The sequence below is a fragment of the Hetaerina americana genome, unplaced genomic scaffold (genome assembly GCF_022747635.1).
Source record: "Hetaerina americana unplaced genomic scaffold, ioHetAmer1.1.p SCAF_4, whole genome shotgun sequence".
Taxonomy (NCBI): domain Eukaryota; kingdom Metazoa; phylum Arthropoda; class Insecta; order Odonata; family Calopterygidae; genus Hetaerina; species Hetaerina americana.
Genome location: NW_027286985.1, coordinates 47,972,489 through 47,996,347, shown reverse-complemented (window position 1 = coordinate 47,996,347; position 23,859 = coordinate 47,972,489). Strand labels below are relative to the sequence as shown.

General features: G+C 35.4%; 1 protein-coding gene across 1 annotated transcript; it reads left to right on the top strand.

Annotated features, from left to right (window-relative positions):
* The first annotated feature begins 7,847 nt into the window (after positions 1–7,847).
* Positions 7,848–16,844, top strand: LOC139692189 (dynein axonemal intermediate chain 4-like). The gene is made up of 6 exons (XM_071590252.1): positions 7,848–7,869; positions 8,389–8,498; positions 10,143–10,396; positions 11,409–11,575; positions 14,676–14,899; positions 16,788–16,844. Exons 1-6 carry the CDS (start codon positions 7,848–7,850, stop codon positions 16,842–16,844), a joined length of 834 nt encoding a protein of 277 aa, XP_071446353.1.
* Positions 16,845–23,859: the final 7,015 nt, after the last annotated feature.

Here is a 23,859-nt window from a genome sequence, read left to right as displayed (position 1 = left end):
AGCAAGTCAGACAAACAATACTCTGAGTACAATCTAATCCTGGGTCAATTTACTGGAATGTACATAAGCAGTCCCTTCTGCTCTGTAGTGATGTGCCTCTTACTGTATACTTTTGGTTAAAATTTGCATGACTTACATTGTTTTTACATCACACTTACTTTCTTATCCTTAAAAATTTTGTACCACTCAAAAACTTTTGTGAAGCTTAAGGCATCATCCCCATAAGCCTGTTTAATGAGTTCAAGGGTCTCCGACGTGGATTTCCTGAGTTCAATACAAAACTTCACAGGGTAGCATTGCTCGACGGTGCGCTCCATGCTGGTGCAACAACACCACTAACAATTATACACACGCATGCCCAAAGGCGACTGAACTAAAGTGCGCCTGAGTGGTGGGGGACCCCTCTACCGAGCCGACCAGTCGGACCCCCATCCACCACTCCGTTGAGGCTACAGCGAACCAGTCACGATACTTATTGTACCTCAGCTAACAATTAATGACCTAACAGCAGTGATGAGATGGGTTATGAAAAAGAGGAGCTGGAGTGAGACCAATGGTCGGGAATAAGGCAAGCTTAAATAATTCCTCTGGCAGCCTCATTCCATGCTCAGTAGAAAACTATTATATCTTGTGAATGCTTTCCCACTAATTTTATCCTCCGATTTTCATTACATTTTTCCTAGTAAGCAATGTTTTAAGAGATTCATAAATAGGATGCTATTGCTTTAACTTACTGGTAAAGATTAAAAAATGATTTTGAGTATTTTAATTACAGATGAAAGAAATATTGAGAAGGAAATCAATTACTTTTGGCAAAAACTTAGTGACATGATGACGAATACTGACGGTAAGTTAATATTATGGCTAGAGATATGCCAAAGAAATATATATATATTTATATATATTTTTTCTTCCTATCTCTTCTTGCCTAAAAAGAAAGGAAAAGTCTAAATAAAATATTAATCCTTTCAGTTTAATGAGTATTTGTACTAATAATTTATTATTCTGTAAATAAAATAAAGTAAAGAAATTTCTAATTATATTGCCTTCCATTTTTATATGCTGAGCAATTTCAGTGGTGCTTTTTGGGGATAGGAATTTTCTGGGTAGATAAAGATTCGCAAAATATAATATGAAATTCATTGTGCCTATGTGGAAAGAGTTGTGATATGGTGAAATAGCCTAAAAATTGAACTCAGCCTGAAAAAATAAAAATATATCTCACAAATTTTTAACAACTTCCATTTGTACCATGGATCAGCCAAAAATAATATGAAGAAATACAACATAATACATTCATGCTAACCTATGTATGAGAGATGAAATGACCATGAAAAAGACTGTGGTCTTGCATTAAGGGTCCAAAATCATTTCTTTTGTAAACACATTTTAATATGGTTTTAGTTCAAAGAGCAAGGTAGCTTCCCTTTAATGCCTTTTTATGCCTGTAGATAACTTCAAAGATGCACAGTCATGCTCATATCTTCACCTGACATTTCTTTGTTTTTCTTCTACTGATAGAGTCTAAGTCCCCATGTTTACTGAACAAGTGTGACAATCCTGTGTTCAGTTACATATCTAAATTTACTTTGTGAATACCTGTTATTACTTAAATTATGCCTTTTCTGTACTTCATGTAATATCAATATATTTTCATCTTGTGTTCACAGGTCACTTCAAAAATGATCTAACTTATATCAGTTTTTATTTAAGAGTCATGAGAGGAGAATTGCAGAAATTTAAATGTGAGTAAATGAGAAAGTATCCTTTCTCAATAGTCTTATTTAAAGGCACTTATTGATTCTGCAGATATCCCTTAAAAGTCTGGTCAATGGAGGGTTGGTAGAGTTATCATACTGGAAAAATCCCCTTGATCAATTCAAATTTCTGGGACTATTGTAATGTACAAAATTTACAAATGGATTTGTATATCCAGTGGGTAGCCGGAATTACTATTCAACATAGCCAATATTTCTAAATGATGTTCTGGCCTTCAATCAGAGTAAGGAATGCCTTTCAACATTTATTCTTTAAAAATCTTAGTACAAATAACTGAAAGGGTAATACTTAAACTGTCAAAAAATTCTCCATCAAGAAAACCCATCTAAGCACTGCTGTAAGAGCTATCCAGATTTCTTATATATTACAATGGTTTTTTCAAAATCCTACTAGAGGCCAAATTAATATCAGTTCTTCCTTCATCTTGCCTGAAAGAAGTCAGATCTTTCTTCGCCTCAATAAGTTGCTTGGTTCTCAAAGTTTCAACAAGGCTGAAGGATGAAGAAAAGTACTAGAACAGATATATATCATATGAAACATCAATACTAAATATATGCTTGGAAAACAATGTGAATTAGCAATAGAAAATGGAGTAGAATTGTGCCAACGTTTTAAGCATAAATAATATTTTTCTCTGTTTATATTTTTTAAAGATCACCAGCCTTATGTATTTGACATTTATTAACTTTTTTTAAAAATTGCTCATAAATGTAAACAAGTAATATACATTTTACAAGCAAAGACATTCAATTGACTGGTTTCCTCTAAGTTACAGAAACTTGAACTCTTCGGACCATTATTGGCAAAAAGAGTTGATATGGAAAATTAGAATAATTTTATTCACTGAGGAGTTAGTTGTTCATAGGATATCAACAAGCATGGAAAGTAAGGATATACATACGAGCACATACCACAATTAAAGCTAGATCATACCGATAATCATAAATAATAATAGAAAATTATTTATTCCATGTTCTGATTGAATCAGCATAAAACTCATGGCAAACAATACTGTGATCTTTTTTGTATGCTAGAAAAAAACCCTTTATATAAATCCCTAAAATAGCCTAACTGGTGGGAAAAGATCATCTCAGGGGTGTGCAAAGCTTCCATATTATTGGTTTAAAACTTAATAAAATCAAAATGATCCATTCACTGAAATTAGGGTTGGTCTTAAGAGCTTGCTTGGATTTGCGATTCCTTCCTTGGAAAACTTGCCTGATCTTAGCATTTTTGCACCATATTTGCACATTTATTTCAGACTTACAAAACATCTTTTCCCATCTTATCTCACCTGAGATCCATAAATTGCTTCCTTCCAAGTGTTTCTTTCATACGTACATACATTTATTCACATCGTTTGCTCTATGTATACACTTTTAGTGTACACTCATTTAATTGTTATGTTCACAATTTGCTCTCACCATTTACTTAGTTTATATTCATCAGAGAAACAAAATATATGTGTGCCTGATGCTTAATTTAAATTTCTAACCAAAAATTTGATTGAATTTGTTTCATAAATACTAATGCTCCATCCAAATGATGTAGAGCATTAGTTTATCACAACCTAAAATTCCTTTTTATATCTAATGCATTTTATAAATTAACTTTTCCGTAAGAACAGATAATGAACAGCTACAAATCATTCGCCAATTCATCAAAGATTATGAAGAAGATGCAGATAAAGATCAGCTGTCAAAAGAATTAGGTATTTAACCTTGTAGAGGTTACATTTTTAATGCATGCACATTTACTTTGCATACTTTTTTATTCATATTTGAAACATGGGTGCATTCATTTTGAATTTTATGTATGGGCAGAGAATGACTATGATGGACTCATTAGAGAAATCAGGAAAGCGAGAGATGAAATGTACCCACCAGAAGAAAGAGGAGGTAAAATTCTTACTTATATCTTACTTACCAGTTCAGATTATTTCCTAACTTGCAGTAAACTTTTAATTCAATACACTAGCAATTGTATCAAACTAATAATTAGGGGACATAGTGGCTGGCCACTAGGGTAGAGGATTATGATAGAAAATGAGGATTAGAAGAGGGTTGCATCTGAGGGACAAATGACTCTGAAGAAAAGGACCGTAGAAAAAGTAAAAATAGAGGAGGAAAAAAATGAAGCCTCAATGATATCACATCACCACAGTGTCATTAATGAGTCAGGAAATGTGAGATTACAGAATGATAGATCAACTGACTGTGGGGAAGGAGATGGATATGAAATTAAAGCAGAAGAGGGAATGGGACTGGGAGATGGCAAAAGAGGATAGAGGGAAGAAATACTTGTGGGCTAAGTGTGTGATGATCAGCAAAAGAGGGGGAAGAAAGTGATGACCATGTATAAATCAAAACTGTTGGCTGATTTTCCAAAGAGATACATACATAGGGGTTAATGAGGTGATTGGGGAGGAGGGGACTATTTTGGAAGGTGAAAACCTGCAGATGTGGAGTGGTTAAAATCAATTAGATTATTGGTGGCCCTGGATTTTTCTGGAAACGAGGGAGAAAATGTTCCTCGACTCTATTAGGATTAGGCATTTGATTTAGTCAGTATATGCTTTGTTGGAAGGTTGGCTATTTGATTTGATAAATAACAGATTTTTAATGTTCTGGGTAATATCTTTTGCATGGGTAACAGTTTATTTTTCTGGAGAAAGATATAAATCTATTTTGGTGCTTGAAAATATAGGGAAGAATTTTGGTTCAAAGGAATAAAATGAGAGTTTAATGAATTTTTTGCTGGAAATTTGGGAAAGGGTGGTCGCAGACTCAATTTTTTTAATTTTTGTGTTCAAAATGTGTTTCAACTTTTAGTATGACTTGTTATTTCACACATATGAACATTAATTCCCTCAGACAAAATATCTTTAGTACCGTTTCAACATTTTGTCTGCCAATTTTTTCCTTACAAGCTGTTTCAGTATTACTGCCCCTGTATTCTAATTGCAACTTTCATAGTTTCTTCTTGTTAGCGTGGCTCTTCATTTGTTTCGATTCTTGAACTTGTTTCATTATTATCAAATTTATATTGAAGACACAAAAGCAATTCTGGTGAGTTTTCAATTTTTTGCTTCTTTATTTCTATGATTAGCAGCATCTGCTCAAATAGAAACGTTGTTATTTGTCATGTATTTACAAAGTATGTATTAATGCAAAGACATGCTCAAAAATAGCAAACGATATATGTTATCCACATTAACGATATTCTTGTAGATAGAAATCTCTAGTCACCACCTAAATCTATTTCTGTAGCAAGTGGTATAATCTGCTAGAGCATAGGAGATTTGAAAATGTGTCCAAATGGCTAGTATAATGTTTGCATACTATCATGTAAATATGATGGTAAAAATAAAGCTCATACTGCATTCCCTTTGTGCTTGCAGCTGCTCAATATTCCCAGTTTGGATTTACAATTTAGTTTAATTAACTTGATTAAAAACTTTCATTATTATTGCTTCATTCCCATTTCTTTCCCTCATTTACCAAATATGCTGAAGCCAAATTTAGATCCAGGAGGCTAAGGTACCTTGCACTCACTGCACCTCTTTTGTGGTGGACACTGGATAGTCTAAATCACTTTATTTAAATTTGTCGTTCCAATTGGACATTGAAGTGACACTGAAATTGATTTCCTCGTTCTTATTGTCATAAAAATGAGTCAAATACTAATCCCAACTCATTTGGAGTTTATATTTTAAAATATCAATTTTAACAGAAGGTGCTGAGGAGATTGAGCCAGCAGTGGAAAAAATGGCAGTGACTATAATCCCAGGCTTTAGAACCGGTATGTACATTGATGTCAGCTATTAATAGGCATTCTCAATGAAAGATTGTAATCTGATAAAAAAATTATCTGATGTCCAATTGTTGCCATTGCAAGAGAAATTCTCAATGTTTGTTATACTACTACAACCTGGCTCTAAGCATGATCTTGAGAAATCACCGTAACAACACAATTCCTAGTTGGTGAAATAGCAGAGTGCTAATGGCTCTTAGGTCCATATTATGCTGGAGCTTATTGCAGGTTAAATTAAAAATCTGCTCTTTCAGATTAGATTATGAGCTCATGAAAGCTTACATAAAAATTGCTGTGGCTTAGATGACTCACTATATTTAATGGCATTAGACTGAGGTTGACGAATACCTAGATAATTGCCAAAGCATGGAGCTCCATTGCAATATGTTAAGTAATATGAAATAAACTGAGAATTTTTCTTTTCCTTAATACTACTTGATAAGATTTGATAAATTATATAAATGCCATTTCTTTTCTTTGGTACACATAATTAAGCCCAATAAATAAGCATTAAACCATCGCCGTAATAATTTATCCAAAGGTTGATTTTCATAGGTAAGGATAGATATCCCTCATGTATATATAGTGTGAAATCCACCTGCTCATCAATTACTTTTTCTGTGACATCTGCAGTTTTCTATCAATATAATTCTGGTATGCATAAATCACACTGCTTGGTGTCTTTATGGTGTTGCTTAGAGGAATTGGCTGATTTTGAACACAGAATCTTCCTTTATCAACTGCGTAATCTACCTACCATCAGGATACCATGTTGCCATAATGAGTGCACTGAATAATAATGCTCTCAATATATATTTTTTAAAATTAGCGATTCATGAAAATTAGAAATTTTGCAATTTTCTTGTTTTTTCATGTGAAATCTGTTTAGGTGCAAACCAGATGTCAGCAACCCAATTGAAATTCATTTTAATATGTGAATAAAAAAATATTCATATTTTAAAATAAAATTTTTATTGAATCTATAAGAAAAAAATAGTTTAACCCATGATGGCTTTATGAATGATTGTTGTTGATAAGAAAGTTTATGAGCTACTTCTGCTTTCACTAATATGACTAGCATGATTCTTCATTAGTTTCAGAAAATTTGAAATGCTATCATTAACCATATTCTGATTAAGCTCTTAAAATACCAGTAAAATTAAATTTTTTTGGCATTTGATTTTCCTGAAGAGACCAATGAAATTACTAAAAATGAAATACCAGCACAGTTAATTATGGGAGAAAAAGGCATTAGGAATTGAGGAGTTAAATCCTGCTCTCTTAGGTAACTGATAGCCAAACCGATGGTAGATTGACCCAAAGAAATCAACTCCTCCAATTGGTGGTATTAACAGTAAATTACCATTTTCCCCTGTTGCGTAGCATGCACAAATACTATGCATGCATGTAGTTTTAGTAATAATAACACACTCTAAGCTGGTAGTGCATTTTCAGAGTTTAAAGAACTTTTTCAACTTGACAAATTAGGTTTTTCTTTAAAAAATTACTTATTCGAAATTCACCTATTGGGTGAAATTCAGCATCAAAAAATAGGTGTATTGCATTAAAAATATGACTGTTCAGATGGCATTTTGTTTTTAAAACTCTTCATATCTTGATACATTTGATTAATGCATCTATAAAATCTGCGTTTTGATGATGTAAAACAAAGTTGCCAAATCTCAGTAAATTTTTGTCAACATGGTTGTTGTAAACTTAAACTATCCTAAGTGTTCAGCAATCCACCATGCTCACATGTGTGTTGAAACCCACATAGCACAATGGGGGAATACCTATGCATTAATAAATGCGGAATGGTGAAAACATATCGTCATAAGTTGTCATGAGAGTAATGGGTATAAAGAGTGATGGGAATTACAAATATGTGAAGGATGATAGCAAGAATGGAGGAGAAGTTGGAAAAAAGCTGAAACTAAAAATATTTTTTCTTTCACCAGAAATCATACTATATTCTATTTCCTTGAACTCTTTTATAAACTTTATATATAAAAAAATATCAAATTTCTTGTCACTTATTAGACAGTGTTGGACTTTGATTTTAAATAGCTATCAATCAAGAATTTATTCAAGATATATTACAATTGGATGAGTTTGCAAGTTACCCATCAAACAAGTTAAGCCAAACTGAATCAGAGTTTAGCAGAATATCAAAAAGTCAAGAGTTTTTGTCAGCTTTGACTAAAATGGAAAATATCTTTGCTTATCAGAAAGAATATAACCGTCTAAAAACAGCTATGGCGGTTGAAGGCATTGCAGGTAAGATAATTAACATGCAATTAGTCTAATGTTAAGTTATTATTTGTGCATTAATATTAGTCAACTTTTATCTGAATGAATCAAAATATTTTCAAAAATAATTAAGGGTACAAAAAAGAAAACACTATCACCACCATGATTGTTAGTAGTATAAATGAAATGCTGAAAGTTAGTAATTATTAAGTTATTTAGGGATAAGTAATAATGGGCAGGATATGGAACCTTTCCTGTTTATGCTTATGTTTTCTTAAATAATACTAGCACTAAGCCCATAAAAATTAGTGTTTATAGATGTGTCAATCAGATTTTTGAGGTGGTGACTAGGCTATACAGGCCTGTACATCAATCTTTATGAAATCACTAGCCATCATTTTACAAACCCATGCTTAATTTTGATTATACAAACAGTCAGTAGTGTGAGCATAATTATAAATCTTGTATATTTGAATATTTAGAATTATTTTATACATGCCATCCATGGAAGAGTTATTTTAAAAACAGTTTTTGATTTTACTGTAGAACAACCTGATGCTCAATCCTTGTATAACTTGGAGCTTCTATGGGAATTCAGGTATCAAGAGGCCAAAGGGAAGGCAGTCAATTGCATAACTTGGTGCAAGGCGTGTCCGGTAAGATTCAATGCATTGGGTTAAACAAAGCATTGTTTTACAAATTATATTATAGTGTTATTGAAATAAAACAAAATTAAATTGCTGTCATTAGCACAAATACATATATGTCTTTGTAAATAGAAATAAAACAAAAGTTCACAAAGTCCAAGAAACTGCAGGAGATGCCACCACTTTTACCGGTAACTTTCAATGGAATCATCTGTTACATATGCATTACAAGGGCGATCGCATAAGTAACCGACCCAACAACGAAAACACAAATATTTTGGAAAAACATGTATTAATTTTGCAACACAATCTCCTTTCAGCTCTTTAGACTTTTCCCAGCGATGTTCAATACATTCGATACCCTTTTTAAAATAAGAACTGTCTTGATCCTCAAAATAGCCATTAACTGCCGACATCATTTCTTCATGGTTGGAAAATCTTTGACCACTGAGCCATTTATTCAAGTGTACGAACAGAAAATAATCCGAGTGGGCTAAATTTGGTGAATAGGGTGCATGAGGTAGCAATTCAAGATTTAATTCATGAATTTTGGCCATTGCAATAATGGAATTGTGAGGTGGTGCATTGACTTGATGAAACAACACTTTTTTCTTAGCCAAATGTGGTCACTTTTTTTGATTTCTTCGCTCAAACATTGCAATAAGTTTGCATAATACTCGCTGTTAATGATTTTTTCTTTTTCAAGATAGTCAACGAAAATTATCCCACGTGCATCCCAAAAAAGTTACGCTACGACCTTGCCTGCCGATGAAACGGTCTTCACCTTCTTTGGAGCCCGTTCTCCCTTTTGAATCAATTGTTTTGATTGATTGTTTATTTTTCTTGTGTGTGAAGCAATGGGCTTTGCCCATTACTTCACACCCGACGCTTTCACCCTTGCCATACGCGTGCCCATCGCAGTGCCTTTTATTTGCAAATATATTTTGTCGTTGAATTGGAAAAAGTATTTTTGGTGAGGACGATTTGGCTCAGTTCCATGAGGAAATCTGTGAATGGCGTGTGTGGTGTGGGTTGTGTATATATATGTATGTATATATATGTGTGTATATATATATATATATATATATATATATATATATATATATATATATATATATATATATATATATATATATATATATATATATATATATATTTGATGAATGATGATGGTTTCTCAAGGGAGAGAAGGAAAGAACCACGAAGCCACCCTTCTCAAGGGAGAGAGGAGTTCCTTTCTTCTCTCCATTGAGAAAGGTGGCTTGACCACCAAAAATTCCAAAACGTGTGAGTTTTTTTTCTTGTTTCTGTGTTTGCTTTGTTTGCTAGTACTAACTTGACAGACAATATTACTCACATCCGTGAGGCTTTCACAATAGTTTTATATACGTATTGTATTTTTTCTATAACTAAGTTTATATCTGAAATGTCCTATATTTATGCATGTGTGAGTATGCACTAAAAATATCCAGAAAAGTAAAGGCATTATTATTATAACAATATATTTAATAAGCCAACAAATTTCTTCAATGCTAATTACCTAGCATCATTTCATGAATTGCAGTGAAGGTATTGAAGTCGGCTAGCAAACTGTTATATTCTAAAAATTATTTTGCTCATGACTGAGTCCTTTGTGGGTTTCTCTGTTTATAGGATCTTATAGCAACTGGCTATGGCAGCAAAGGATATGTTAACATCTTGGCTCCACTTGATAAAGGACTTCTTTTAATATGGTCTTTTATCCTTCCTAAAGAGCAGCCGCTTTGCAGGCTTGAGACAAAATCTTCTGTAATCAGCATTTGCTTCCATCCAGAGTCATTCTACCGTATTGCCCTGGGTCTCATGAGTGGTGATGTTGTTCTTGCACAAGTTAACAAGCTAGTGTCAAGCATTTCTTGCATCGCAGTGTAAGTTTTACAAAATAATCTCAGTTTCAAATTAATGTCAATAATATATGTCAAAACTATGTAAAAATATTCCTATGAAACAAATTATATGCACATTAATATATTTTTTGTGTGCACACCATTCAAGGTTGTTACAAATTTTGATTGTGAATCAAAATAAAAAAAAATAGTGAAAATATAGCACACCAACCTTCAGCAACATTGTGACAACACTATGTATGTAGCATTGCAAGAACACGTAACAAAGTTTAACCTCATAGCACTTTGTAACAAGATTAAGTTCAGGTTATAATTTGTGATAATGCTATCAATATAACCTTATGGTGAGATTGAAATGAAAATATGAATTTAGTCTTGCAATAGAAACCTTGTGGTCTAATTAAAACTTTGCACTTGCCACCTAACTTCAACCTTGTAGTGGCAAATTTACTACTGCTTTGCTGTGAGAGCATTTATCTACCCTTGTGGTAACCTTTAACCACCATATATGTGGAATATACTCTTACAATATTGAAGTTGAGTCTCATTTTTTGGTCAAAACATAAACCTGTAATATTATTTAAACTGGTAAAAGGAAGACTATTTTTGTTCAAATATTTAAGAACCCGATTTCCAAAATCAGAATTAAATTAACCCAATGATAAAATAGTGCAAACATAAGTCTCAAGAATAAAAATATATCACAGAAACCAAGAGAAATGTATACCGTTTCAATAGCCTTCAAACGAATGCTGTTATCAAATATTGTTTGGATATTGAATCCTCTATTGCATTTTTCCCTATATAGTCAAAAATGGGAGTTTGTTTTTGGATATACATGTAGCCCAGACTTCATTGGAGTGGATATGATGAGTTTCAAAAATAGACTGAAATTGCTGCTATCTGTATCAAAATAATATTTGCATACGTATAAATAATTAATCAATCTAATATGATATTCATAACAATTTCTAAAGGCTCAATTAACTTGATGTGTTTCTATAAGGAAAAATATCTACTGAATACATTTTAGGCTACAACAAGCTGCCTCATTTGGGCAAGTACATGCCCTTGCATGGTTTTTGAGTGAGCAAGATCAGTCAAATGAAAAGGACCCAGACGACGTTCAACTAATAACTGGAGGATGTCAGAGCACTCTTTTTGCTTGGAAAAACTCAAATCAATTCTTGATTTCTGAATGTAAGTAGTTTAATCTCATTTTATTTCATGTAATTAAATTAGAGGACATCATGCTATATGTGATACAGTGGGTAGTATTTAATACTGGAAAGCTAATCAATATTTTCTCCTATTAGGTCATACATATATGAGATTGTACTCTAAATGTAAATGGCGATTTTTAATCATTTATAGTCATGACTTAAATTCATACACTAAAATTGATTACCTCCCTATGGAGTACAACCTTTATGTTTTAGAAGAGCCTGTGTTTTTTGATGACCCCTAGAGGAGGGAGGGAGTACGGATGGAGTAAGGATGATTACACCCAGTAGGGTTACCTATGCCGAATAGGCTGAGAGATAGGAACCAGACAAAACCATTTAGTATCTATTCGTTTTTAAGGTGGTTGCATCTGATCCAAGTGGTGCGGCTGGTAATGAAAGTAAAAGGTTAAAAACATTGAAGCCACTGAGAAACCAACTCCATTATTTATTCCACTAAATTATGATGGCTATTAATGCTGTTATGAGACCTGGCCACTATAGAACTCAGCTCTTGGAGGGAGAAGTTTTGTCTGCTAGTGAGGGAAGCAATACCTATGAGGTCATCAAATGAATTGACAGCAGAAAAAATAAGACTACCTCCATTAGACTTGGGATTTGTAGGTGAGGGTGATGTGGAGGTCAGAGAAACCAGAAAGTATCATATAAAATATGGATAGATGGGCTTAGGGCTGTATAATGTGAGATAGTAGGATAGAGTGAGTTATTGAAGTAATAGTTGTAGAATAGTATATATTAGAGGGGTAGAGAGCCCATGAGGGTAGCAGTTATATTGAAGAAAAGGGGTAAAAAAAGAGTAGTAGACAATGAATAGGTGAGTGATAAAATATAGTAATTAGAATAAATAACAGAGTGAATGAATTTGGTTTTGATTCAGGTTTACATGACAATGAGTAATTGTAGAAAGGAGTAGATAGTGTATTCGACCAACCATAGGAAATTATTGTAAGAATTCACCAAAGAAAATTCCCAAGATTGATGGAGGATTGGAATGCAGTGTTGAGCAATAGGAAAGATGAGATTGAGATGGAGGAATGAGATTTTGGAACAAGAAATGATTCTGAGGAGAAAAACATTAAATAAGAAATGAATGGAAGAGGCTTGCAAGAAAAATAGTTCAATCATAACCACTGCATACCTGATTCAAATTATCAATTGCCTAAATAATTTTAAAGACTTCTCATTAACATGGACCCTTATTAGCATTTCTTTCTGTGAGAATTGCATTTATTTTTACGATTTCTCTAATTCATAGCAAAGATAGTGATTTTTTGGATAACTTTCTTAATTACGACCAGCCAAAATTTTAAAAATGTGGTAATCAGCTGTCGAAGGCAAAAGAATTCCTTTAGCAGTAATGGTATGCATATGGCCCCCTATTTATGTTGAGCAAAGAAAAAAGCAGAATTTTGTGTGAGATACTCATTGATAATCACAGAGTAGTTTAATACTTGCATAGTAGGTGTGAAGTTTAAAGGTGACATTTTAGCATTGGCATCATTCTGAATTGATTTGGACAGAGAAAGGCTATATGCAAAATAAATATTGCCTAGAGATTATTTATGTGAATCACGATGAGTATAGGGCCACCTAAAGTATTTTCTGATCTTTCCTACACCCCAGAGCCTGCAGGGTCAGTACATACCAAGGACATTTTTGTATATGTATACATACTCAACTTTTACCTGTTTGCACAGGAAAATTACTTCATGTTTAGTTTACATCCTGCACAGATAAATATGCTTTCCTTGAGTGTCTCTCTGCATCAAAACTAAGTTATGTCAAAAGAAAGCCAGGACAAAGAATATTGAGAAGTTTTCCAGCAAGACCTCAGCATGAAGGCTAGTTTAATAGCAGAGGGTTGAGCTCACAGCTCAGCAGCATGTGGAATTAACATATCAGGATGAGGGAGGCCAGTTCATTTCCAGCAAGGGTACCATTTATTGAAACAAGTCCTTTGCAACCCACATCCTGAACTAGGACTCAAAGAGGAAAGTTTGTGTAATGTTACCATGGTTGGCATATTTTCTGCTTGATAAATTCAATGAGTACTTCATAAATCACAAATTAAATTGGAAATCTTAACTGTGATAATTACAGCACAGCTACAGCTTTTGCATTTCTGCATAGTCATTTCTCAGGTTTTAAAGGACCCACATATACATTCAGAGAACCTCACCAGTATCCCACAACCTGTGGTTCCTGTAAGGGAACAGAGGAGAGAACAGTAGCAGTCTTACAATAATCATTATTAATAATTCTGGAAACTATTATTTTCTGGAGTAGGATTTTTTGATGCTATATCTATGCCCACCATCTTGATAGTGATATTAATGCCAAAAATATTAATGATTCATTATCAGGCTGAAACCGCTAGAGTTAACATGGTGTTGAAAAAATTGTGGCTTGGGTAGGGATAAAGGATAAAATATAGCAACATTAGTAATTCTACCATAATTAATAAGTTGTTTACAACTAATATGAAATTGAAATTTTGGGTCATATTTCAGTGAGAATTTTCCATTGGCCTTTTAACATTAGAGATATATAGAGAGAGAATACAAGGGTCATTAGGTAAAAGTGATTTTAGCCAATTGAGCCTGAGATTATACATATTTGACTACCATGAGTGCTTCAAAGGGATAGAGGAATAAATGCTACTCATAATTATTCAAAATTCATGAGAAATAAACTGCCTGGAAACATTAGTGAACGTAATAAGCAGATACGCTAGTGATAGCTCAGTTTTTGGAGCTAAGAGATAGGTAACATAGTAAAGAGATCTAGCTTTGATGTTTAAAATTAACCAGATATGCAAATGTGCTGTTAAAATCAGGTTAGTAGCTGAAATATTCACATACATGTGTTGAGTAAGCAGTTGATTTAATTCATTCGGTGGTTAATGTTAAGCCTATAAGCTCTTTCTGAAGATTCTTTCTGGTGGGAAGCCAAAAATTGTCTTGTCACTGGCCTTTGTTTGGATTCATTTTCTGAAATTTTCTTTTTGTTTTCTTTTCATGAAGCTGTACTCACACTTCCAAAAATTTGTGGAACAGTGAAAGGCATTCAAGACATTCTTCCAGACCATAAAATTCCAATGTCTGTGCCACCAAGAGCTTCAGTTACATGCATTAAAATGCATCCTAGGGGTCAGAGAATTAAAGAACCAAATGATACTGATATTAAAGAGGAAGCTGAAATGAATGATATGCCTAAAACTTTTGAATATGATTTACCTCATTTATACTTGGTAGCTACAGATGATGGAGCTATTCATCAGGTAGGTAAATATTAGGGGCAGTCAAATAAAAACTGAACACATGGACATGTAGTGTTCACTGTACACAGCAGACATGTGATGATGAATTATGTGTACTGCAGCACCATTAGTTACCAGAAAATGAACCACATCTCTCTGCTATTCTTTGCTTGCCTCCATTCCTACAGCTGGATAAACACACTAGACTAGTCAATGCACAAAAAAGGACATAACCCAACTACTGCTTGGGCATTTGAGTTGTCACTATGTGGTTCTCCTTCCACAGCGGTGGCAGTATGAATACATAACAATAGTGTTGCCATCTTTTGCATGGACTGTGTGTTGAGGCGGGTGTTCAGTTTTCATTTGCCTGCCCATACCTTTATCCCAACCTTTGTCAGAAAAGATGCACAGAAGTCAGCATGCAAACTAAGCCTCGCCAATAAATTATATGTACTCCACAGTTTTGTTGAAAAATACATATCTAGGAATAAAGAGACATAGAACATGTAGGTACCTAAGTGTGCCAAGCGCTCACAATTTTGGTTCATGGGTAAAATTTTGCTGACACTTTCTTCAGTGGAAAGGCAACATCTTGATTCTGAAGAAGTTAGCTAAACTTTATGAAATAAAAAAAAATTAGAAATATTCGAGAACCAATCTCATGGAAAAATAAAATAACCAAGGCCATAAACTTGGGTTTGGTTTAGGGGGTAAATAAAAGAAAGGTGACAACTTTGGGGAGATAGCAAATCAAACTCTCAATCACTCGGGTGTGTTCAGGAAAACAGTTGTCCTTGTGAACTGCAATCATACACAAACAATTCAAACATAAATGAAAAGGAAACAGGGCCACAACCACTCATTCACTTGGGTGTATTAAGGAATAAGGAGGTGACCCTTGTGAATTGCATTCACATACAGAGTCATGGTTTGCAAGGATTTCTCCTATGCCAGTGCTACTAATTTAACATCTTAATAATAGGCATTAAATCACAGCGATGAGTTTGCAGGCTGTTAACATCTAAACAATAGGCATTGATGAGTTTTTAGGCTATTAAAAATGGGATATTCTTGTGCTACTAATTATTATTGGGTAATTTACCAGTCAAGGAAGGTTTGGATGAACAAAACTACCGAATAAATATTTCATTTCTCCTAACAAAATGCAACCAAACATCCTAATCTACAACAAACCCCAATTAATTTCTGTGTTTACTACCTTCCTCCCTTCATTCTGCCCAACATTCCTATCCTATTTCTGTCCCTTTCTCGTTTGCCTAACATTCTGCCCTCTATCAGTCTTCAACATTCCACTGGCGATCAATACGCTTTTCATCCATTTTTCATACCTCCTTATGATTTCTCCCAATAATCCCATCTCCTCCTCCACCATTTTCCTAAACCTTTTAGTAGTTCCGCAGGAATATTGTCCACCCCCATGGCCTTGTTTGATTTCATCTCCCTATGCCTCATCATCGAGTATGCTTGGACCTAAGCTTTCTTCATCTGCTTCATGTTCTCTTTCCATGCCTAAGCTTGTTGGTCTAACTTCTTTACTATACAGTTCTTGTGTATGTTTCTTCCATCTCTCTTGGATCTTTTCTTTTTAAATTGATCTTAACCGACTTTTATCTAATTGTTAACACAGATCTTCCTTGTCATTTTACTACTATCAATTCCTATAGTTTCTTTTGCAGCTTTCTATATCCCTTTTTTGATATATTTTCATTTTTCCTCAACAGTACTCTGCTATTTTCCCTCAGTCATCATTTTCTCTAAAGCTTGCTGATACTCCTTCCTTGTCATTCCAGTTAATGCTTCTAAATAACATACCCTAACCTGCTGCCCTTGCCTTATCTTTTTGAATATGATGCTACATTTCATGAGCACTAAATTGTGATTCTAGTCTGCATCTGGTCCTGGGAAACTGTATGAATTGATCATGTTGTTCTTACATCTGTGACCAAGCATAATATAATCTAACTGATCCCTTTCTGAGTCACATGGAATTTTCCATGAATACCTAGGCCTTTTGTGGGGTCTACACCAAGTGTTGGTCATGACTAACTCACGTTTCCTGCAGAATTCATTACTTTCACCCCTCAGTCATTCCTTGCGTCTAAACTGTACACGACCACCTCATCACCATCTCTTCCTTTGCCTACCGTTGCATTCCAATTCCCCATCACTATCAGATGTTTCCCTGCAGGGACACATGTATTAATGTCCCCTAACTGATCGTATACCCAATTGACTTCTTCCTCTGTATGATTACTTGATGGCATGTACACCAGTACACTGACCAAGTTCGTCGGTTCTGCTTTTATCTCTACTAGTAATACTCTCTCTGTTGCTTGCTCTAAGTTGACTAAGCTTCTTCTTACCTTTTTATTCAATATTATGGCAATCCCTTGTTCGCTATCATCCCTTCTGCTGTTTATTACTATATAACTATCACTCCAGTAATCCCCATTATCCTTCCCTCTCTCCTTGCATGGACCTAAAATATCTATATATCCTCGTTCCATCATTTGGTCTATATCCTCTAATTTTCATGTCCTTAACGTTGCCCTAACATTCCATGTTCCTATTCTAACTAATTTGGTGTTCTTCTTCTGCATCTTCTGCCCTGATGCTGGTGGTTTTGCTTTGCAAGACTTTCTTTCGCAAGATGATGACTGTGTAAGCCTCGCCTCTCCCACTTTCGGGCAGGACGCATGGCCGGTTGGGCTGAGTCCCTTAGTTGCCAGGACTATTTTTCTCTATACTGCCCATTATAAAAGTCTTGGGAATAATAATTAAGGTGGTTTACTGTTGCCTTTCTCAATAGTATTTTTAACGTCACTCTCAATGCCCGCCTGTCTGGGGTCATACGCTGCCACCTCACTGAGGAACAAACTCTCTGTGCGACTACCTTTCGTCTGGCTCCTAACCTTTGACCTATCTAGCATGGATAACTCTACCAGGAGCTATTGTCATTGCTCCCACCAGCACAGTTCTAGCGGTCATCAGAAAGCAGAGCCCTTCCACCACGCCAAGGTTGTAGTCCATGGGAGGGTTACTAACAATAAAGTTAGAGAATTAATTTTGCCACTATTAATAATTGTGTAATGGAAATCTACTTTATATATCTAGCATTAAAAAGGTCATGGTAAAAAATAAGTTTTACCAAACATTTTTTCAGTGATCTTTGGGTACCATATTTTAGCATGTGTTCGTGCTTACAAAGCTCTGTAACTTAGAAATTTAAAAACAGATATTCATGAGACAAAAGATACTTAACGTCACTTGACATCCACTCCGTAAAATTTTACTCCAACTTTATGGACCACTAAGTGTACCACATATGTATATCTTCATCACTTCAGGAGTAATCAAAATTTTTATTTCAAAGTTTTTCTTATAATCTTGATGATTCTCCTAAATTAAAATTTAGTGTTCCATTTTGATACTAATTTATTTCCACACTTAAATACTAAGGTTGGTACAACATGTAAATCAGACTAATGTTTGAAATGCATCACCTTTTTCTTTCAGTGCTACTTCAAGAAAATTCATTACCATCTAGATTACTTCAGGGCACACAGTGGACCAATCTATTGTGTTTCATTTAGTCCCTTCATAGACCGACTCTTCCTGACATGTGGAGGTGACTGGACTATTCGTATTTGGTGCTTAGGCGTTGGGGAGCCTATCATTACTCTCCTTCAGGATATGGTAAGAAACCATATCCTATATGTAGTATCTATAGAGAATGATTTTTGGAAAACTTTTCGAAGAATAATGAGATTCACCTATTGTGCTTCACACCACAAGAAAACTAACTCAAGGACGAAGCAGAGCATTCTGAGTTCAGCTACTTCACTGAGTAGCATGCTTTATTTTATCTGTAAGAAATGCTGGAAAGCTGAAACAGCCAGAATTAAATATGAGCATCTTATTTATGTTAGAGCATTCCTGATCCATTGCAAATTCAACTTAGTAGTTATAGTCATGACTTTTTGGTGTACTATCTACAGAAATCCTTGTTACTTCTCTACATATATTACCTTATACACTTTATAGAATGATAGGCTGTAGAATGAAAGTATCATAATGCATTTATCCATCAAAATGCTTAATTTAAAAGATATTTAGGTTCATAATTTTTAGACTGACATTTACATGTCCACTTTCACATATCAGATTATTTCTCTAAATCAACACAGAAGTTTGAATTTGATGACTGGATTTGTTGAGTCTCAATGTAATAGTATGATCTTTTAGGAGAATTTGATATGTGGTACCTATTATGATCTTTTATTTCAAGTCATCAAATGTTGTTTATTAAGTATTTAATGATTTTTTTATTCTTCATGGGTGGGTTGAGTGTCCCCGCAGTATATTTGTAGATGTATTTGAATTGGATATCTCTCAATTACTGAAACACTACCATAGAAAATTATGAATAGCCAGTGCAGGACACAAAGCCACAACCTTTGGATTTGGTATTAGTCTAATACACTCACATTAAACTGAGTATTAATGTTTGTCAGGCAAGGCATTTAAGTTAACAAAATAAAGTGTTTTAAATTATTTATTTTCGAGTATATTTATTGAAATTCAAAATGCCAATGAAAACTCATTGTGAAGTCACCACATCACACCTCTATGCAAAATATTTTGAAATGACTTCAGTGAAGCTACAGCATGGTAGATCTTCTGTGTATAGTCTGTGTCCCTTGATTGGCAGCCGCAACATCATTTGTGGGAGCGTAGCACAGAATGAGACAGTAGTATTTGGTTGATGAGTCTTTATTTAACCCTTTTCAAGCAATGGGGTTCGGGCACCTGGGGGTAAGGATGAGGGAGCTCTTACGGGTGTAGGGCGTCTCGGGTGTGGTCGTAAGCTCGACTGACGGACTCAGAGGCAGTGTATCGGGGGAGGAATGGGGAAGGGAATGGGTTCTGCTCCAGGATTATCTCGCTTTATAAGGGATCGAGATAGTGTGGCCATCACTCCTTCGGGGGGAGGGATGACTTCATAGCAGCTACATTGTAGCCAAAAGGGGGAATTGGGTAGCGGGCATTGTCCTGTTTGCTGGGGTGTACTCCTCCATGGGAGAGATGATTGTTAGTGGGGGTATCCAAGAAACCCACACTACATCACCATACACTGACGGGTATGCTGGGGGGTACTCCTCCTTGGGAAAGATAATCGTTAGTGTGGGTTTCCGAGAAACCCACACTACATCTGCACAAGTCTCCATTATGCTGATTTTTCATGCAGAATTGCTACTATGACTCTTAATCAATCTAAGATAGACTAATATTGGACAGTGGTATTAATGAGTGTCAATTTTCCTGCCAATTATGCTTGCCTTGGATTATACTACCTTGATCAAAAAGTTCCCGGAATAACCACCGTGTGGCGCTCCCATCGTTCCGATTTGAGTTCTGTTTTTTTTGTTAAATTGGTACATCTGTTGTTGATATTCCCTTTAAATCTTAGTGTCATAACTTGACATTTGCAAAAGTTACGTAGCCAAGAGTACATCTATCTCTGTGTGTGTTGGCGATTTTTTACAATTGCAGAAATGGATTTAAATTTGCAACAACGAACTTGTATTAAATTTTGCGTAAAAAACGGATTTAGTGGCGCACGGACGTTGGAAATGTTGGAAAAGTGTTTCGGCAACGATTCTCTAAAAAAAACGGTCGTTTACCAGTGGCACGAGCGGTTCAGAAGTGGTCGTGAGTCAATCGAAGATGATGAACGCAGTGGCAGACCATCGACATCGAAAGTCGGTGAAAAAATTGATAAAGTAAAAGAAATGTTGGTCAATAACCGCAAATTAACCATCAGAGAAATAGCGGAGGACTTGAACATTGCCTATGGATCCGCCCAAGACATTGTGGTTAATGATTTGGGTTTCCGTCGTGTAGCAGCCAAAAGACCTCAATTTCATGCAAAAAAGAGACCGTGTTGACGTCGCAAAAGACATGATTTGCGAGGCTGAATCCGATCCCACATTCATCAAAAGGATCATTACTGGAGACGAGACGTGGGTTTATGAGTACGACACGCAATCCAGACATCAGGCGAGTGAATGGCGTTCACCAAATGAGCCGAGACCAAAAAAACCACGTCGTTTTCAGTCAAAAAAGAAGGCAATGCTGACGGTTTTCATGGATTACAACGGTGTAGTGCATCATGAATTTTTGCCAGAAGGCCAGACAGTAAACAAAGAGTATTATTTGGGCGTTATGAGACGTTTGCGTGAAGCAATTCGCCGAAAGAGACCAGAAATGTGGGCAGAAAACTCGTGGATTTTGCACCATGATAACGCACCGTCGCACAGTGCTATCATTATTCGTAATTTTTTGACGAAAAATGCAACAAATACCATCCAACAGCCACCGAATTCACCTGATTTGGCTCCCTGTGACTTCTTTCTGTTCAATCGAGTTAAAAAACCATTACGGGGAACGCGTTTTAGCAGCCGAGAGGAAGTAATGGAAAAATCGCAGGAAGCACTGATGGACATACCGAAAACCGAATATAAAAAATGTTTCGAGGATTGGATCAAGCGCTGGCATAAGTGTGTTGCAGTCGATGGGGATTACTTTGAAGGGGACAATATAGATTTAGATGAATAAACTTGTATTTTTAATTTTCTGAATAAATTCCGGGAAATTTTTGATCAAGGTAGTATTTCCATTAACTCTTTCACTGATGTAAACGTACGCAGTATGTTCACATAGAAGGCTGTTGTGAATATACCTTTTCATCCTCTCTGTGGTGTGCTATCATGCTTTAAAATATATTTCAAGTATGTTCATCAAAATAAATAATTAAAAATTTTCCATTACATTAACAGTGAATCTATATAATTTTTATTATTTTCATAATTTTTCTGTTTATATTATTTTGGGAATAATAAAGGCTAAGGAGTTGCAATACCTTCCCTTTCTACCACATGTGAGGAGTAGGTTTCCAGAGAGTAAGCCCAAGCAAAAGGGTTATTATAAGGCTTACAAAAAGGACACAACTATTCAGTTATTCCTTAGTGAGAGTTGTACTCACTGCTGTTTTTGCTCAACCCACTGTTGGTGTTTTCAATTCTTTCTCACTTGTAAGCATAAGGTGAATTTCCTTCATTTTGTGCATTTATCATAAATATAGGCCAATATGTATGTATACCAAAGCAATCTGCCAAAATATAATTCTCCAATATCATCTTTAACCAATATAAAATATGTGGATCGAATATTACCTCAGCTGGATGTTTTTATCAAACCCTTCGGCTAAATTTAGTAGATCTTGGATAACTCATTACAAAAGTGAGGTGAACACAATTTTTATCCCGGTCAAGGCGAATCATTTTTAGACTCTGAAATTGTTGAATTTTAATGAGATCTTAGTGGATGACACCGTTAATAGACACTGTCACGGTATCTCTTGAAATTTCTTGGAATGAGAAATATATTTGTCTACCATATGCTAAAATATTTTCTGATCCCTCCCATGGACCACAACTTTGACGTGGTTGAAGGAAGAAATGGTGATGAGGTGCGTTCCAATGATCCCTAGAGCTGTGCTGGCAGGGACAATGACAATTGCTCCTGGCAGCGTCACCCATGCCAGATAGGCCGAAGGTTAGGAGCCAGACGAAACGTAGTCTGCAAAGAGTTGGTTCCTCTGTGAGGCACCTGCAAAGGCATATGACCCCAGGCAGGCGGCCATTGAGGGTCACGTTAAAAATGCTCTATTGAAATAATATTGAATAAAAAGGTAAGAAGAAGCTTAGTCAACTTAGAGCAAGCAACAGATAGAATATTACTGTTAGAGATAAAGCAGGACCGACGAACTTGGTCAGTGCACTGGCATACATGCCATCAAGCAATCATATAGAGGAAGAAGTCAATTGAGTATACAATCAGTTAGGGGACATTAATGCATGTGTCCTGGCAGGGAAACATCTGATAGTGATGGGGAATTGGAATGCGATGGTAGGCGAAGGAAGAGATGGTGATGAGTTGGTTGTGTACAGTTTACATGCAAGGAATGACTGTGGGGTGTAAGTACGTAATTCTGCAGGAGATGGGGGTTTTTCATCACCAACACTTGGTTCAGACACCACAAAAGGCCTAGGTATACATGGAAAATGCCAAGTGACTCAGAAAGGTATCATTTAGATTGTACGAGGATTATTTGATAAGTTCTAGGAATGGAATAGAAATAAACGACTTACCTCAATGAAACTTTTTAATTTTTCAATGTAGTTGTATGTTACATATCCATGTGGTATTGGAATTTCGCCTCCTTACACTTCAAATTCTAACTTGCTCGTTATTGGATAAATTTGTACTGCATCCTAAGGTGCCATTATTTGTTAGATGATAGTATATGTAATTGCATGCGTACAGAATGAGAGGATTTTTATATGAATTTATACGCCGTGGTGGGTATAGTTTTGCATGTATGTGTTGATTTTGCATGTGGTTTTATTCCTTTTTACGGATGGTTACCGAACACCCCCCGCTACACGCCCTTGCGGAAGCTTGCGGGTTATTATGTAGATGTAGTCACCCTGTACACTAATGCACTTTGGTCCAACGATACTCAAATGTCTTGATCCTATCTCGAAAATTAAATCGCTTCAGGTCTGCAAAATACCCGTATACTTCGGCTGTTAGTTTTAGTTAGTCTTCGTTTGAGGAGAAACTCCGTCACTAATGTCTAACACGAATCGAGAGGAATATAGAATACAATCAGGACGTATTTGCCTCTTTCGTAGTTTTCAAAAATGCGTTTGATAGAGCGAATTGGGAAAAACTAATGAGGATTTTGAAGAAAATGGGAATAGATTGGAGGGAAAGGAGGCTAATCCGCAACCTGTACATGTCTCAGACTGCTCAGGTGCGGGTGGGAAACGGGGAGTCAGGATGGGCAGTGTTAGGAAGGGGTGTAAGGCAGGGTTGCCCATTATCACCGT